We start from the raw sequence: 19,101 nt of genomic DNA, 5'->3' as shown, positions 1-19,101 counted from the left end.
TTTGAATCAAACAAACAGCCAGTTACATAAATGCCCCAATTTTCATCATTGCCACTGGTTGACAACCACAAACAGTGGGCAAGGGATAAGAATAGGCTTCGCTCGAGCACACAAATACAGGAGGGAGAGGAGGAGGAGGTGGAGAAAGCAAAAGAGCCTGAAGAACAAAAAAATAAAATATGTAAACGTCTCTCCAATCTGAGGGGGTTTATCCCCTCAGAAGCTGAGCTGTAGCAATCAACACACCATCAAGCACAATCCGGAAGTAAACAATCAAGAAATCCACAGTTCGGACAATTTTGCAATCCATAATCCATTATCCGTAATCCAGAATGTTCCATTTCTAGCCCTTTCTAGGTCCTTTCAGTCCTGGGAGGCTGGGGAGGAAGTGAGGGAGTGTGTTGAAAAGTAGACCTAGATGTGTGTGTGTGTGTGTGTGTGTGTGTGTGTGTGTGTGTGTGTGTGTGTGTGTGTGTGTGTGTGTTTTCTGATTGTGTGTGTGGTAGGCATATTCCTGTGTGTGTATGTCCGTAAATGTGTACATTCTGGCATAGCTATGTTGTTCAGGTGTAAACTTGTTTGTGTCCACCACTGTCATCCCTTCATTAATGCAACTCAGAGTTGAGTTTGTCCTGGAAGATGTACAGGTTGTTGGTGGCGGCGATGGCGATGATGTTCTCAGTCGGGTGCCAGGCTGTGTGGAGGATCTTCTTGGTGAAGTCCAGGCTGTCCACACTGATGTCGTCCTTCCGACGCTTCCCCCCGGCGGCACACACCCTCCGTGGCTTCAGGACAGCTCGGGGTTTGCTGCTCTCCCGCGATGCCTCCAGGGTCACGTCGCGTTTTGTGTTGCGGTCGAACATGCGGAAGAAGTTGTTGTAGGCTCCGGTCATGATCACACTGAGAAGAGGAGGAGAGAGATGATCAGCTGCTACGGTCTGGACATGAACTTCCTAAACCAACCATATCCCCTCCACCACATACCTAAAAGTAAAGGGTCACTTCCTCCAAATTAAAAAAAAAGACATTACATTGTGGTGTCAGGAAAAGGAGATGATAACAGTTTTATTTTGATATGTTTTAAGATACTTAAGATTAATGTGAGGTAAACACATCAATGGTGGAGGAAGTATTCAGATCTATCCACTGGATTCAAAGTGTCAATACTGGACCATAAAAATATCCAGTGCTGTATTCAACATTTAATTAAAGTAAGAGTACAAAAGTATTATCAGCTAAAAGCATATAAAGTAAAGTACTACTTTTGCAGAATGTATCCCTTACTGTGAAGTAACTGAATCTAGAATGATGCATCTTTCATAAGGTAAAGATAAAATAACTAATATGGCTGTTAAATAAATGTACTGCATTAAAACTGGTGAATTGGGCTAAAGTATAACTATAGAGTAGCATACAACTATAGAATGTATTGTATTTGAGTAAATGTACTTATTTACATTCAACCACTGACTCACGGTATTAGCAAAGGGATTTAAAAACTCAAAAGTAAGTCTTTTCAAAAAAACAATATCCTGGTTACGCTGGATAACCCAGATAGAAATTGCTATCAACAGTTACTGGAAATACTTTTTAGAATAAATAGTTCCTATGAAAACGGTTCCCAGTAAAGAATATGTATAATCCAAAGCAACCTCGTATTTCATATTGCTGCTGCATTTTCAAATGTAATATTATTCACAGAGGGATATTTCAACAAATCAGCGGATTAAACAGCAACTACAACTTCATGGGTAAAGTTCTCATCTTGGTACATTTAGTCATCATAAGTATAAAAACACCAAGACACATCCAGACGCTTCAGGTACCTGTCCGAGCCGTTCCAGGCACACTCAAACTTGTCAAAGATGCAGTCGTTTTCATAAAGGGAACACAACTTGCTGCGGAGGTAATCGTGAACCTGGAGGGAAAAACACACATAGAAACGATTAAAATGAGTCCGGTTCACAGCTGCTTCACTACCAGGTATCGACTCTCTATGTCGACTATAAATAGAGTGAGCGGAAGACACACACACACACACACACACACACACACACACACACACACACGAAGCTCAGCACAGTCAAAACACATTAAATGTGGGCAAGTTGTAACACAAACCTCCCTGAAGACAACTCTAATGAGACACAACACCAGCCCTGAGCAATATGAGGGCCTGCAGTACATTTTAATCTAAACTCCTTTTCCATATCAGTAAACCCATTAACATCCAAAGCCACCAAGGGCATGATAGTAGAGACACACATGTGAAAACACACACACACACAGACACTGACTAATAACACTTTTCCCTTGTGCTTTCATTGCACCCGCCTGTGTCAGCACTATGATGCAAGGGGTTGAAATATGCACCTTCCTCCAGTCGCCGTGCTCTGCATTAAGCCCTCTATTTTCACATTCTGCAAAAAGTCTGCAGTCAATAGTCGCCTCGAGATCAATAAATAGTCAAGCTGAGGTCAGCTCGTAGTTGTACATCAAACCAGGTGACATTTTTGTTTTCTCCTGTGGGTGCTTTCTGCTCAGGGTGAAATGATACAGTGTCAGAAGATAAATATATATAATTTTTCCAGTCTGCACGAACTCTGATTTAGAGCACATTGCCTTAACTCTCATGGATTTGTGTATATTTTTCAAGTTCCAGGAGGAATACGATTGTACATTTTCCCAAATAAGTAGAGTATAGCCCTGATATCTCTCGTCTCCCCTCAGTTTACTCCACTCAACCTGTGCCATCCCTCTTTCTCATCCTCTCATTTACACTCTACCCTCATTCTTCTCTCCTCCTCTCATCACACTCCCTCCCAAACCCTCACCCCTCTTCTCCCTCCCTCCCCACTCTTCCTCCCTCCCCGTGCTGCATTGCAGATCTAGGTGTCGGGCACTGTGCAAGGTATCCCTTCTTCCAGTTTCACTTTATGAGTGGAGGCTCGGACTATAAATAGCTCCAGTGCGTCTTGGCCTCCCACTCCTGGCATCCTCAAAGGCCCTCACACGTCAGGCAGACACACACAAACACACACACACACACACACACACACACACACACACACACACACACACATGTTCACACACACGGAAAAGAGAAGTTGTACTTCAGTTGTACATGGATGCATAAACAGAAGCTGGTGTGGCCTTTTGTAACTACTTGACACAAGTGGCATGTGAGATAAAGTAGTAGTGTGGATATAAGAAGGATAGCATGCAAACAAAAGCTTTTTTTTAATCAGCTTAGTACCGGTACTTAGTTTTGTCTGTGTACTATTCAACAGCACGTCAAGCACACTTCATCTCTATACCACAAGCACGGCATTATGACAATTTACTGTTCTCACGCACGTGTTAATCTGACAAACAAAAGTTAAACACGTGTAAAGGTTTCTGGTGATTCTGCACTGATAAGGAGAAGAAGCACACTATCTGGCTCTTAATCAATCCAGCACTGTGATTCTGCGAGAGACAACCTTCTTCCCATGATTCATTTCTGTCTCCAGTTGAGACAGTGAGTAGCGGGGATTTCAGTCACAAACACGACGCAGAGGTGAACATTTAATACACGACTCAACATGCAGTTGGGTAGCAGAGCTCTGCTGAAAGAATCAGAGCACCAACTCTGGACTGGACGGTGCCAGAAGAATAAACGCACACAACCAGCATCTGAACTAAGTTGCATGGGATTCAGACAAATTAAGGAAAAAGTGTAAGTGTACACTACTGGAGAGATGAACTCTTCATGCACTCTGCTTCCTGCATAGTAGGATAAGCTTGATGGAATATAAGGTTTGTATTCCAAAGGGACCTAAATTAAGTCTATGAGGGATTTATGACTTATGACTGAATCAAAGATAGGCAAAAATAATATAGTGGTAATGTCAATGGGCTGGTTCAAAAAGGAAGAGTCCAAATGTTCCATCATTTAAAAACTGGTCGGATTAATTAATTAGAACAACATTGTATAACATCTTATTTAAAAAAAAGTAAGATCAATTAGAATTATAAAGGAATATGTAAAACATTTATGTTACACATGATGACAAAATGCACTTTAACCAATCTGTATATTCAAATAGATTATGTTTGTGTTGGCTTTTGGATTAAATAAATAACACAACAGATGTGGACAAATACATTTTAATCCAGGTATAATATATCAATAATGTTAAATACAATTTAAAGAGAGAACAAAAATAAATGTGTGTGTGTGTGTAAGTGATTTATTTGTTTTCACGTGCGTTGTCATTTAAGTTAATAGAGATTTGGAATGTTGGTTTATGTATTAAAATAAAATAATGTAAAAAATATAATGGACAAGGACTTTATTGCAGCAGCATGTGGTTTTGGAATGAGTAATATTGTCAGGTTACAGAAGCTGTTGGCGGCTATGACTGAAGGTTAGCAACTGAGACAGCAAGAATAAAAGAGTGGAGTGACTCAACAGATGAGTGGATTAAAAAAGAAAATGTTCTTGTGCTTCCTCGACTACTGATCAGTTCAACTTGCCCGGAGTCAGTTTGCCCCTGCCAGAAGGAATCATATCATAGCAGCTGAGCCTGAGAGAAAATATCCACTCTCATGTTTTTGTATTTTCACACTCCCTCATGATTTTTCCACGGGGTCCCCAGTCACACACCTGGTATGTCTCCAGGGGCTTGCTCTCCATGTTGAGGTCCCAGACTTTGGCAGTCAGGTAGTCTCTGGTGAGCAGGTAGCGACCGCTGTGGCTGAACTTAACATCCGACACGGAGGAGATGATCTCAGAGAAGAAGGAGCGGGCGCTGGGGTCCTCGGGCTCCTCGAATACTGGAGAGGGCAGGAGAGAATAAGAGGGGGAGAGAGGAAGAGGAAGAGGAGGGGGAGGTCTGTCAAGCCAGGCTGAAACACAGTGTGTCACATGGTGATTGTATGTGTGTCTTTATCTCATGTACAGAGAAAGAAATCTAGGCAAATAGACCCTACAGGTGATGACTATATGTCTGTGGTGCTTTTGTCTGAATGCTTCTGTGTTCAAACATCAGCACATATCACAAGAGAACAGTGAGACATCTTCTTCAAAGAAAGAAATCATATAAATGCAGGTGTTTATACATAACTAACAAAAAGTACATTCCTTGACAATCTAAATGTGCCATGAGTTGAATTGTTGCTGTTTAAGAACAGCAATTTTTTGGGGTACACTAACCGTGTTCTATAGTAATGGTACTGCATTGGATATACATTTTATAAAATGGTGAAATAATGTTTGATTTGAGAGAATTTACTTTCCAATAATCTCAGGTTTCAGTTGATTAACATTTCAAATTGAATACACTGTGTGTAGTGTCAAATCACTACTACAGAAATCCTCGCTATTAACTACATAACCATACACTAAAAAAAGCAAACTAATAATGATAATCCACTATGATGGATTAGGGGTTTTAAGCAAGTCTCTGCCAGTTGATTTTCATTAGCTAAATGAAAAGTCAGGGGATCCAATTTGTCCTGCAGCGGCCATGAATGCGTGCAGCAAATGTTATTTCTCTTCATCAAAGAAATCTCCCCCAGAACAAACATGTGAACCTCATGGTGGCACTAGAGGAAAAATCAGGGATGATTAAAGTAATTAGGATCTGGAAACCACGCATGTCTGTACCAAATTCCATAGTTCAATAGTTATATTAAAAATATTTCAATATTTTCAAAGGTGGTGGGTTGACCGACTGACCAACATTACAATCCTGAAGCCAAGCCACTAACATATCTAAAGACTGTATATTTTGAAACTTATAAAACCTGTCCATAGGCTAAAACATGCAAACCTATCAGCAGGAGACATTTGTGATTTATAAAGATGCTTCAGGAGAAAGAAAACATAACGTGTGTGACTCCGTCTCTCAGCAGCTTAACTCACATTTGGAGTGTTTGTCGCACAGCGCTGCTTCTCTCATGTCACAGAGGCGCAGGGTGCCTTTGCTGCTGCTGTAGACAAACAGGTTACAGTGGTGAGGGTGAAACTCAGCCGCTGTGATCACCTCTGTCAGATCCTCCATGTTGGCTGGTTTGATGTCCACGATGTCTGAGAGAAAATGTCGCTCAGGGAACAACAAAGACAGTTTACTTCCCAAGGCTATGCAGTTTGTTTTAGCCTGAACTCTTTTTACTTGCTACAGTCAACCATGCTATCTGTACATATGCATTCATTCAGTCATTCAGCCATTCATTCATTCATCAATTATATTCAATGACTGTCTCAATGAGAAACCAATTAGATTATGTTCGAATTCATGTGGAAACCCACACAAGTTCATAATCTACACACACACACTATATGTAAATGTAGTATATGTAAATGTATACATAACCATCACAATCTAAATAATTTATAGAGGAAATAAAGCAAACCAATTTAAATGTATCTTGGGGGGATTGTTGGGAGAAAAGTAATTCCATATTAAGATAAATTGCAATATCATAAATCCTGGGTCATGGGTGTGACTGTACTGTGTCCTATTGAGCTGGATTAGAACTCAAAAAAGGGGCTGAAATATTTATGCAACCTTTGAATTATTCATTAAGCTACATTTTCACTCCTCAAGAATAATATTCCCCTCCCCCAACACTGTGTGTCTTTGTGCATGTCTTTATACAACAAAGTGGGATTTGCGATGTGGGAGTTTGTTGTGGGAGTGTGTAAATGTGTGTGTGTGTGTGTGTGTGTGTGGGCAGGGATTGATTGTTGAGCATGTGTAAGAGTCTATGTGTTAGTGTATGCATTCATTATCCGTGCCCTTGTGCTTGAATAAATCTATTCTTGCTTTTATAGGAGTTTGTGCATGTGTGGTGATGTATCTTTGTCCTCCCTTCTCCTCCCGATTGATGCACTCGACAACCTACAAAGGATACTGAAGCTGCGGTCGGTGATGTCCAGATGCCAGAGGTTGATCCTCAGATCATCAGCTGACATGTAGGTCTGATAGTCGGAGTTGACGGAGATGGAGTTGACATGGTAGGTGTGGGCGTTGGCAAACACTCGCCGCGGGCTCACCTCCACCATCAGGTCCATGGGCATCAACACCGGCACCTAGGGGCAGAAAGAGAGAGCAGTTTAACCTCCTATGTCACTGGTTAGGAGAAGACAGATGGTGAAGATACTGACTGATTAGATTACATTTAAATAATTCCATTCTATTGTGAATTAATATTTAATGAATTACTTCTTTTGACATCAATAACACATTATTGCTGGAACCCTAACCGGCTTGCCTGATAGCAATATCAAGAGCCAGTTTAGGGCATGAGCTCATTTGGCTGCATTTTCATATCTTTGCATTTGCATTAAAACACAATTTCTTTGTCAAAAGATTATTTCCATTTTTATACACATCTTAAATGTGTGTCCTTATTTGCATACAGCGCTGTGGGAGCACCGCCACCATATAAATACATATACTCATACTATACATGCGTCACGCGGTCACAATGCGTACATATTACCAGAAATTCACAACAATAGTAGTACTACAGATGTCCTGTACAGCTGGAAAACGAGTGCTTTCCCGCCCCCACTACTGCATACACACATGTACCACTGTGCTAGTGACCCAGTTTTGCACATGCAAACACATCTGTACCCACTGACCCAGTTATGTTTCACAACCAATCAGCATTTATTAATGTTTTAGTGTCTAAAAGAGACAGACAGATTTTAGACAGATATACATATAGATATACAGATAGATAGATAGATATACAGATAGATAGATAGATAGATAGATAGATAGATAGATAGATAGATAGATAGATAGATAGATAGATAGATAGATAGATAGATAGATAGATAGATATACAGATAGATAGATAGATAGATAGATAGATAGATAGATAGATAGATAGATAGATAGATAGATAGATAGATAGATAGATAGTTAGTTAGTACCTGTAGGGAGGTGACGGTGGACATGTCCTTGATGCGACCCTCCTCATCCTTCAGGTTGTACCCCTCCGGCCGTTTGTCTCTTTCGCTCACCTTCCACAACTTAATGGTCTTATCTGGGAATCAAAAAGGGCTGTTAATTAAGCAATCAGATAAGAACATATTCAATCTAAGAGAGTAACAACTTAATAAAAGGTGTTTGTTGATAGGCGTTAAGGTTAGGAAGCTATCTAGAGATCTTAGCTTAGATGTGATTAAACAAATAAGAGGAGGCTAGATGTGGAATATTCAACTCAAATTGATAAATTCTCAAAAAAGAGCTGTTTTAAGATTTTAGCATAAAGACCCCATGCACTTGAACCCAAAATAAATGACTGAATAGACAAGATAATCTAGCGCACTTTAAACTGTCAGCTCTGAAAGACAGCTGGGACTCTGAAACTCTAAATGAGCAAACAGCGAGGTTTTGTTTTATCATCACTGACAGACACAGAAAGTCTCTGTAATATATTAAGCTTTCCAGCAGCATCACCCAACTGCTGAGGCAGGTCTTACATTTGTCATACCCTCAATCATAAATAAGATAGTACTTAAATAAATCAATAACAAGGCGCTCAGGGAAAATCTATGTATCTTCCAATATAGCCATAAACACTTATCCAAGGCAGACCAACTCCTATTGCACTACAGAAATATGATACAACACAAGCGGCGACTCTTCTCCCTTTAAGTGAAGGAAACTCTGCATTCTGACCTAAGAAACTCAAATAACTGTCTAAATTTCAACTGCCTCCCCCACACCTTTCACTCAAACAGTTGTTAAGGGAGAAACTATTGTAACTCAGACGGAACATAATCATTCAAAGTGTTTTCCCTGCCAACTATCAACCAGGCACATCACTACTTCTTCCTGGTCTCTATAAGATGCCTCTGTGTGCGGGGTCTCTCACCATTGGTGGAGAGGAGGAAGTGTGCGGCGTTCTGCTGAGGCAGCCATCGGATCTTATTGATCTTCTCCTCGATCTCCAGACTCTTAAGGTAGTCGAACTCGGGCTCATGGCTCTGGAAGGTGCTGTAGACATTGTACTCTCCCTGGGAGAAGGGCTCAGAGAACTTGCTCTGTGGAAAGAAAAGGAGGTACATGGAAATGTGGGGATACAATCACAGTGCAGTGTAACACCTTGGGCCAAAGCCAGCTAGCAGTCACTTTGATCCCGTGAACAAAAATAGCAGGAACCCTGCTCAGCTGTAACGATACACTCTCTGACACATCAGGAGTATCAACTATTTAGCATTCAATCCAGACTGTAGCTGGAGGGGAACAGTGTGCGTTCATCACCGCTCTCACAGTGGGAATGAAAAATGGTATATTTGTGTGTATGAGTGTAAGTGGTGTGTGTGTGTGTGAGGGTGTGTGTGTGTGTGTGTGTGTGTGTGTGTGTGTGTACCTCAGGTTCCCTCTGAAAGATGACCACTCGGCCCCCCTTGTCCCCTGTGGCCAGGAGCTCTCCAGTGTGGTTGAACTCAACAGTGGAGATGATGTCAGCTGGGGAGCGACAGACATCGAGGAAAAGATGGAGGAAGAGAAAGAGAGATGTAGCATGAGAGAACAGAACAGTAGATAAAGAGGAAGAAGGAGCAGCCATCAGCTAATTGATCACACATCATCATTCATCTATATAATCTGTTTACTTGGCAACAATCAATGCATTAACATGTAGGTGGATTGAAATATGCAAATCAATGTTTAGAATAAAACCATATTTGGTCACTAATAACACAAATATTCTGCAATTGTGTTTAAACTTTCAGAGAATTCAGATTATACAGTACATATTTGCCCGTCAAAACATACAGAAAACCAGAGACAGACACACACACACACACACACACACACACACACACACACACACACACACACACACACACACACACACAGCTGTTTCACATTAGTCACAGGTGTTATCTGTGTTTCAGGGTGACATATTCACAATGACGCACAATGTGACAGTTCCAGTACACAAGATTGCAGTGTCATTTGAGTTTGTCGTGTGTTCGTGTCTATACAAATAATGATGTGCAGTGCAAACTCAACTCATAGTGCATTTCCATTAGCGGCTAAATATTATTCAAAGATCATTGTTCAGGCCATTCATTTGCATCTTTGCAACAATGTCCCCCCTCACAAGCTCTGTGTCCCCGAACCAACACAGTCTGACACGGATATGAGGTGTAAGGACGTTGTGAAGCACTTAGCATTTACTGGCTTGATGCTTTCAGTGATGCATCACACAATAAAGTCCAATGAAGAGCATGCCAGCACGATATCTGAAGCTTGAATCTGGTTTAACAGTGTACGTAATCTTCTCCCTGCCCGTCTGTCCTCTAATTCAACTTTCACCGTCCCTTTGTACAGCAGATGTATGTTTTATTTATAAATATCAATTTTCCCAAAAGAGCTGATCTGGAGGGAGAAAACATATTTGTGGATAAACCTCTTTCAAAGTAATTATAAGATGTGGCATAGTATGAGGAGATGTAGCTAACCTAAATTATGTGGTAGTCTGTTGAGCCTTTAAATTAAAAAAATGCCACAGTCATGACTTGATAAATTTAAAAAAAGCATATAAATAATGAATGCAGGCCCATATTTATTTATATATTGACCTGCTATGTCATCTTCCTACATTCATGCTTCTCATTCACTGTGAAATCTAATTTATTTGAACAAAACAAGTCGAGTCTGTTTACAAGCACAAATGAACTGAATGTTAATCTGAGTTGTGAAGCTTAAAATCTGTGATTGGACTTCACACGTGTAAATATAAAGACCGTTTTAATGACAGACAGTCGCAAAACCACAAATTACAAAATTGCCTCGGAGGGCTTTACAATCTGTGCACATATAACATCCCTGTCCCGGGACCTCACATCGAATCAGGACAAACTCAATAAGAGACTCTGCAAAGTCATTGCACTGTTTGGATTTGTTTTACTGAAGACCTGATATGTCTTGAGGTTGCTGCAATGGAAGTATTTATAACAAACATATAAGGTACAATTGCTTCATGTAACTTGCGCAACGTACTTTGTTGCTAAGCTAGACTAGCATAAATGATAACCTAGCATGAAGAAGATTAAAGTATTATTGCATGTATTTCTGTCTGATGGAACATAAAAAACGACTACTTATATATACTACCCGATGCTGACAATAAAATAAAAAAAATCTATGCCACCTAAAAACAAAACCTACAGTTGTTTTCTAAACATTCTCAAGGTAATCGAGACGAGGTCTCATCAGGTCTCACAGGCTCATCAACAAGGTGCATTATGACTGGTTTAGTATTGTGGCCTCCATTGGCACCGCAAAGTAAAAAAAATTATAACGCGTAAATCTTCTGCTGCACCACCAAACAATCAGATACCATGTTCCAAAATGTCAGATTAGAATTGAAAAAAATTTCATGTCAGACTAAAGCCTTCAACAAAGGAGTCCACTGAGCTCTGATTTGATGAAAAGAACGCGGCCTTCAATAAGCACTGCCTGTAATAAAAAATAGAGGGTGGAGAGTGTATTTATTGAGAGTCGATGTGATTCCAAGCTGTAGCCTTTGTGGTGGCCTTGAGAGAGAATGAGAGAGATGTTATGATGAGGGGAGGCAGGGACTACCCTAACACACTACCTTATTCACTGTGTGCCTCACACACCTCATATATTACTGGTTCCTATCATCTTTCTACGAGTCATTGCACTGTTCCATGATCTCACTGCTGCACCTTTATTCTTCAATTTCAATCTATTTCTTCTATCTCAGGGTTTCTCTCAATCCCTCTCCCCCCACACGCTCTTTTGTCATCGCTCATCTCTTGTTCCCCAGTTTCTCTCTTTTGCCCCATTTCACTCTCTCATTTTCTTCCTGGTTGTCTATCCACATTCATCTCTCTCTCTCTCTCCCTCCCTCTCCCTCTCTCTCTCTCTCTCTCTCACTCTCTCCCTCCCTCCCTCTGGCTGTATGCTACGTCTACGTCGTGGTGCTGCTGGTGGTGGTGGAAGAATGGATGGAAAGGATGGAAAAGGAGGTGGAGGGAAAAGGCGCTGGGGCGGAGGCGGTGAATGGGGCTTTTGGTAAGCAGGGGTTGCCATGGTAACAGGCTGAGCCAACCAGTAGCATGAGTACTCGTAACAGTTAGCCGTATATGGCACACTGGTGAAGGAGGAAGTGGGATTCATCAATCCAATCCTCGCAGGAAGAAGGAGTGCTGCAAAACAATTATGGCACTGCAGTTTTGTCTGCTAACAAACATTGCTAAATTAATACCAGGGGAAGGTCCAAATTGAGGAAACACAGATAATGAATGCATATGCTAACATGATGACCCCTACACATGCAGTGAAATACACACACACACACACACACACACACACACACACACACACACACACACACACACACACACCATGGCAGCTTTCAATGCGCACATCACATAATGATTCACAGTAAACATGCGTGCTAGAGACTGTGTGTGTGTGTGTGTGTGTGTGTGTGTGTGTGTGTGTGTGTGTGTGTGTGTGTGTGTGTGTGTGTGTGTGTGAGAGAGAGAGAGAGTCTGGCGCACCCAACACATTTCCAGATAACTGTGTCTCCACACAACACAGAGAAAGAGCAAAGCTAAGCAAAACCCACAGGCGCGGCACACAATTGAGTTGAATAAAATATGGAGCACACACTCTTGTCTCTCATCCTCTGTCTGTTCACAACCTGAACCCTTTCTGTGTTTCTGTTTCACTCTTTCACTCTAATACACAAACACACACACACACAGTCTCTAGCACGCATGTTTACTGTGCATCATTATGTGATGTGCGCATTGAAAGCTGCATCTCTGTATCTCTGATGACCTTTATTAGAAGAGTACTACAGAAAAATACACCTCTATTAACTCAAACAAATACAGCAGAAACAAGAAGTATCATGGGCGATATGGCTCTTCTCTAAGAGGCACCACTGGCCAGTGTATGTAATATGTATGTGTGTGTGCGTGTGCGTGTGCGTGTGTGTGTGTGTGTGTGTGTGTGTGTGTGTGTGTGTGTGTGTGTGTGTGTGTGGCTGTAAAGCTGTAAGTCAATACAGTGGGGAAGTGTGTGCTACAGTATAGCAAGCTAGCACTGTCTGTCTCCCACAGACATCCATTAGCATCAGCAGGCCTGTCTGACTCATCGCCACACTGCAGGAGCTGGGGAACACACTGGGACTGCAAGTGCATGCGCCCACACGTACAGTATATATATATATATATATATATATATATATATATATATATATATATATATATATATATATCAACACAAAACAACCCACAAACATGAATGAACCCAATGATACAAAAAAGCATAAAGAACAGACACAGGTGATGAACACCAAACACGAAATGCACTGCGAGGTGTTTACGGGGACATCGGCTTCTCAATGATCAAAGTGGGTTCTGGGGAGAGCTGATTCGTTGATCAACAGAAAATACATTTCTGTAACTCATTTATTAGGCAAAAATGCCAAACTGTTGCTGGTTGGAGCTTCTTAAATTCGACAATTTGCAGTTTTCCTCTGATTTATATCATGGAAAATGTAAGGGGACTACACAGTGACAATAACTGACAGATAGAGTTGGAGTGAATAGTCGATTAATATCTTTGTTGATCTACAGAAAATGTATCTGCCACAATTTTTATAACTGATTTGATAATAGACATTTAAGATCTCAATTGTGTGGATTTGTTGCTTTTCTTGGTGATAGTAAACTAAATATCTCAGGGTTTTGGACAAAAAAAGCAATTTGAAGAAAACATCTAGGCATTCAGGAAATAGTGAATAGCATTTTAAAATATTTTGTGATATTTTATAAATTTTATAAAAATGTATTGATTACTTAAGAAAACAATAGGTTCATTAATTGATAAAGAAAATAATTGTTAGTTTTAGACATCCTGTATTATATAGTGCTATTGATTAGTGCTCGTCTGTGGCTACAACATTAGACAATGCAGAGAGGAGAGGAGGGATAGATGAGGGTGGAGGTAGAGGGAGGTGGATTTCCTTTCTTTTTGTAAAGGCTACTACAAGGAGAGAGAGAGGGAGGGAGAGAGGGGAGCAGACGCCCTACAGTCCCAATTATAGATATCTTAGGACTGGATAAACACGGACCATTAAAGCCAAGCCAAAAACACACACGCCTTAAAAGGGAGGACAAGGCACCGCTCAGCAGGAGATGTGTGTATGTTTGTGTGCACCCCACATTTTCTGTGTACATGTGCACAAGTGTGTGTACTCAATTACCCAGAAGAGAAATAAATTGGTTGAAGGGAAAGAAGGGAACGAAGGACAAGGGGGGAGAGACTGCCGGAGGGAGACTTTACATTGATCCCTGTCCTGCAGTTTTGAAGTTATCTAAAAAAAAATGGTGCATGTGTTTGTTTAGAGGTTCACGTGTGTGGAGAGAAGTGCTTTTGACTCAGCACAGTGGGGAACCTGACATCTCCACAAACACACATCGGTACAATGGAGCAGAGCTGGTATGAGCCTAATGGTTATAGACACAAACCATTAGAATCAGAAACCAAAGCAGTTTCCACGTGTGTGAGATACACCTGTAATCCTGCTTTGCCTCGCTGCAAAGATGTCTTCTAGCTGCATGAATACTCAAAGCTGGAATCTGTGATTCATTTTTTATCAAAATCAATTTGTTTTTCCAACAGATTTGTGAGACTGTAACATAAAAAAGATTATGAGCTTAGCTGGTTTACACCCAATATAACTCAGACGACACTGAAATCTGAGATTATGTGTCGACGCCTCTTAAATACTGAAACGTAATCCCATATTCAGAAAACTCTCTCTTTTTTTACGCTGCCATGCTTATCTTTCTGTGCGGACGTGTGCAGAGCTGAAATGATAAGTCGGCAGAAAGAACATTATACTGCAACTATGATGATATTTGATAAATTCTTGTGTTTTTTGGCCAGAAATCCTCAAATTCACTGGTTCTCTCAGATGTGCATTTGTTGGTGCTTTATTTGGTCTTTTATGATAGCAAACTAAATACCTTTGGACGGGTTGTCAGACAAAACAAGCAGTTTCTCCTTTTTTTCAGGCACTTTATAAAGCACATAATTAATCTTAAATGGATAAAATAACCGGTAGATGAACTGATAGCAAAAACATGTGCACAGTACATGTATCGTGCATTTCTCTGAAGAGGTTGAGAGGAGTGTACACAGCTTTGAGAGAGTGAGTGTGTGTGTGTGTGTGTGTGTGTGTGTGTGTGTGTGTGTGTGTGTGTGTGTGTGTGTGTGTGTGTGTGTGTATGTGTGTGTGTGTGCGTGTGTGTGTGTGTGTGTCTTCCTCCATGTTAAATAGAGGTAGAAGTGAGATAGATGCTTTGAAGGAGCTGGGGCGTCGTCTGGTCAAACTATTTAAAGAAATCAAATCACACACTCACACCCACACAGACAATCCACACTGAAGTAGTCAGACTGAGACGAAAGTAAAGAGGAAAGTACAAAAATAGAGACACACAGAAAGGATGAGGGAGACAGACGGAGACAAAGCGATGTTAAAGATATTAATAACTCTCAGACTCAGGTAAGAATTCACCTGCTCAAACTACACACACACTTGATGACTTCATCCGAGCACACGCACACACTCTGTCACCTTCAACCACCCACTTTACAGTCGCACACGTATCTCACACTGGGGTCAGGTGGCACAACTGTGTGACACAGATGTGACCTTTGGGATAGAAGAGGATAGAGCACACACCTTCAGTATAAGAGGCAAACGGCTCGGGCTCCAGAGAAAGGGTAGTGATGTCGGAGCACAGGACCTGGATGGGGCTCAACATCCTGGGGGAAGACTCCAGGGTGGAGAGGGGTGGACAGGATGGGCGGAGCTCTTCAGGCTATAGCCAGGAGCAGCCCTGCAAGAGGAGCAAGGATGGAGGGAAGGGGAGGAGGGCAACAGGGAGGAGCAGAGGGTACGGAGGGAAGGACCAGGGAGGGTGGATGGGGTATAGGGACTGAGTTACTGCATCACCACATCTGGCCATGAGTACTCACCAGAGTCTGAATCTATAGAACATGATGTATTCACATGTTGGCTTTGGCAGGAAGGCAGAGCAAAACATGCAGGACGGACAGAGATAGACAGCTCATGGGACAGAGTCTTAACGTGTTTTAAGAGGCGTCTTTTCTCATATTAAGTTGTGCAGGTGAACGTAACACAAAGTGTCCAAAGCGCTCACATTTCCCCAGACGTGAATGACAAGACGAAAAGAGCAGTGAGAGCTGGTGAAACCTCACCTATTTACATAAGGGTATGATGACTAATAATGACTTCCATTATTGATTAACCTGTCAGTTAAGCCAAACATAATGACATCTGCTCATCACAGGTTTCTAAAGCCCAAAGCAATTAATAAACTGCCACGTTGGTATGAGCAACAATCGAACTACCCAAAGAAATACAGTTTCAAATTATATGAATTAAGACTTTAGAAGATATTGGAAGAAGCTGCCAACTAGCATACATTTTACTTCAAGAGTTACATGTAGAATTTGTATTCATACTATATGTTGTTTTTACAAATCTACTATTTTAAGGTTTTTACTTAACAAAATTGATACTTTTGTATATGGGGCACAATATTTATGGGGGTTTGTGTGCTTGCATTATTTATCAAATGGGATCAGTCATAAATTATTTATTTACAAACTGTCAATAATGTAAAACTTCAGAATTTTAATGCAATTTATAACTCTTGTTATTATTCCCTCATCCATCCTTGAACCCATTGCTGCTCCATTTGGAGGTGAGGGTGTAGCAAAGGGAGATATTGAGGAGGGCAAAAGCAGTGAGAGGAAGGGATTAAGAGATGGAGGGGAGAAGGAGGGAGGTCAAGGTAGAGGGAGGTTAAGCATCCCTTCCTTTTAGGAGTTAAAGGGCAGGGGAATCCCCACGGGAAGATCTGCAGACACAGTGTTTGGTATGCGCACTCACACATAAAAACACACACACAACCCTTGCAGTCAGACTTACATACATACATACGCAGACCGGAGCAAACAAAAAGAAACACAGTATGCACTCAAGGACACAGACATGAATATGAATGCAACACAGACAGAAAATAAAGAAAGATGGAGACACAGTAGCTAACGAAGTACATCCAAGCATAAAATCACATGCACCACCTCATTTTGTCTTTTTCTTTTACACACACACACACACACACACACACACACGTACAGAGGCACATTGTGTTTGAGCAGCCTCCAGAGCATGTTGGATAATTGTTTGGCAGACGCGCCACTTCAGCACCGGGCAATGCTGCGAGTTGCATTAGAGGACCGATGGGGAAAGGGAGAGACAGGGAGGCAGTGGGGGATGGAAATGGGGAGGAGGACGGGGGATGGGGTGAACATTGAGGAAAGGTGGAGGGGGTTGGAGTGGATGTAGAAGAGGAGGCAGGTAATGACTCATTTTGTTTATTTGTGATGGAAAACTATGTTTTTTTTGGTCTTTAAGGGAATTAGGCGAGATTGCTTTTCACAGCACAATTTGTACTTATCCTTCTGCAACTATCTATTTTCAGGCAGTCCATGTGTTGCACATCCCTGTCAGACCAATGGTGCTCAGTGGTGTGTTCACCTCGCCGTGAGCTCATCAGCAATTCACCCTGAATAATGTCTGTGTCTGCCTGAGATGTGTGGAATAATTAATACTGCCATTATTGGTGGGTGGAGACGACCTGTCAATCATATTGGCCAAGCATGAAAAGTGGCATGTTTATCATCTCGGACTGTTGCCACGGCAACAATTTTTGGTCGGTGATGGATGTTAAAACTGATTTTCTGCCACGAACTCATCAAAATCCTCCTCTGAAACGGACAAAGACACGTATTTCTCATATGCTGTTTGTATAAGAAAAGATATGCACACGCTCAGACAAACAAAGACAGGTCTATTCTTCTGTCTCAATACAAAACGTTGTATGCGCACACAAGCAGTTATACAATCAACAGGCAGCACTACAGGTCTCCCCTGACGACAGTATCTGCTTCCGTGCGAGGGATATTATATTAGTGCACAGACACAAGAAGCATAATTCCCTTTCTGCAGTGTTACGAGGATCATAAATGAACTTGCAACACATTCATGACCCCCAAATGATAATCCGCTGTTGTGGTCTAAGAGGCGTGGCGAACATGAGCCGAGTGTAAGACACAGATTGGGGACAGACAGACGGGCAGGAAGGCACACAGCGAAGCTCGAGTGCAGGTGCGATTAGTGGTGTAATTGAGATTAGCAGAAGGGGTATTATCCAAGGTTATAATCCATCTGTTTTATGAAACAAACCAAAATAATTAATTAATCTGCACAGCTTGTGTTGTACTGGACTTTGAGAACATTCCTCCGTCTGAGAGGCGATACTCTATATTCAAGTTGACACCATGCAAGTGTGTGACTCTATCCTGATGTGAAAGATGACATGCAGAGCAATGAGTACAACAGAATTCTGGAAATGTTTGCTGATACAGAAAAATAACTATTCTCCCACACAAACAGAGACATGCACACATTCTGACACAGGCCAGATCAATTATTCCTTGCAGTTTGACTAAATAGCTGTTACACAAGGTAAGAAAGTGGTTACAAGAGCATAAACAAACAAAAACACAGAAGGGAAGGAGAGGAACACTTGCATAAAAGTGTGTGCTCCCTAGTTCTTGCTTGCTCTGTCTACAACTCTGTCTGATCAACACAGAGCTTACAGAGGATTAGGAAGCCGTCCTGAGCTTGTTTTTGCAGACTCACACACTTTGCCACACACACACACGTTCCAGAAGTCCAATACATAGAAACACACTCATACGGCGGCACACTTAAACCAACCCTTTGTGACATACAGTCACATAGAGCTTCCCCCGTCATGCTCTTACCTTCAGTCACATAGTTGTGGTCGGGGAGGAAGCCGCGGTGGTTGAGCGTCGGGGTGGCGTCAGTGTCTTCGCCCATCAGCGGGGCTGGGGGAAGCGCCCGTCTCGGTGGGGCAGCGTGATGGTGGCAGATCGGTGGTGGAGGGGGTGGTGGGGATGCCGGCCAGCACAGCGC

At 41.7% G+C, this 19,101-nt stretch overlaps 1 protein-coding gene across 2 annotated transcripts; it reads right to left on the bottom strand.

Moving 5' to 3' along the window:
• Positions 1-605: 605 nt before the first annotated feature.
• On the bottom strand, positions 606-19,005 carry LOC306746166 (serine/threonine-protein phosphatase 2A 55 kDa regulatory subunit B gamma isoform; the record flags this gene model as incomplete). 2 transcript variants are annotated; one of them, XM_079229038.1, is made up of 9 exons in its annotated part: positions 606-900; positions 1,827-1,918; positions 4,649-4,818; positions 5,909-6,073; positions 6,901-7,078; positions 7,934-8,046; positions 8,881-9,049; positions 9,379-9,476; positions 18,930-19,005. In XM_079229038.1, 9 exons carry the CDS (start codon positions 19,003-19,005, stop codon positions 606-608), a joined length of 1,356 nt encoding a protein of 451 aa, XP_079085164.1. The 2 variants fall into 2 exon arrangements, with proteins under 2 accessions (XP_079085164.1, XP_079085163.1); XM_079229037.1 differs by lacking the exon at positions 18,930-19,005 and adding an exon at positions 15,751-15,832.
• Positions 19,006-19,101: the final 96 nt, after the last annotated feature.

This window comes from Taurulus bubalis (assembly GCF_910589615.1).
Source record: "Taurulus bubalis genome assembly, chromosome: 13".
In the NCBI taxonomy this organism is placed as follows: Eukaryota; Metazoa; Chordata; class Actinopteri; order Perciformes; family Cottidae; genus Taurulus; species Taurulus bubalis.
This window is presented reverse-complemented; position numbering and strand designations above follow the sequence as displayed.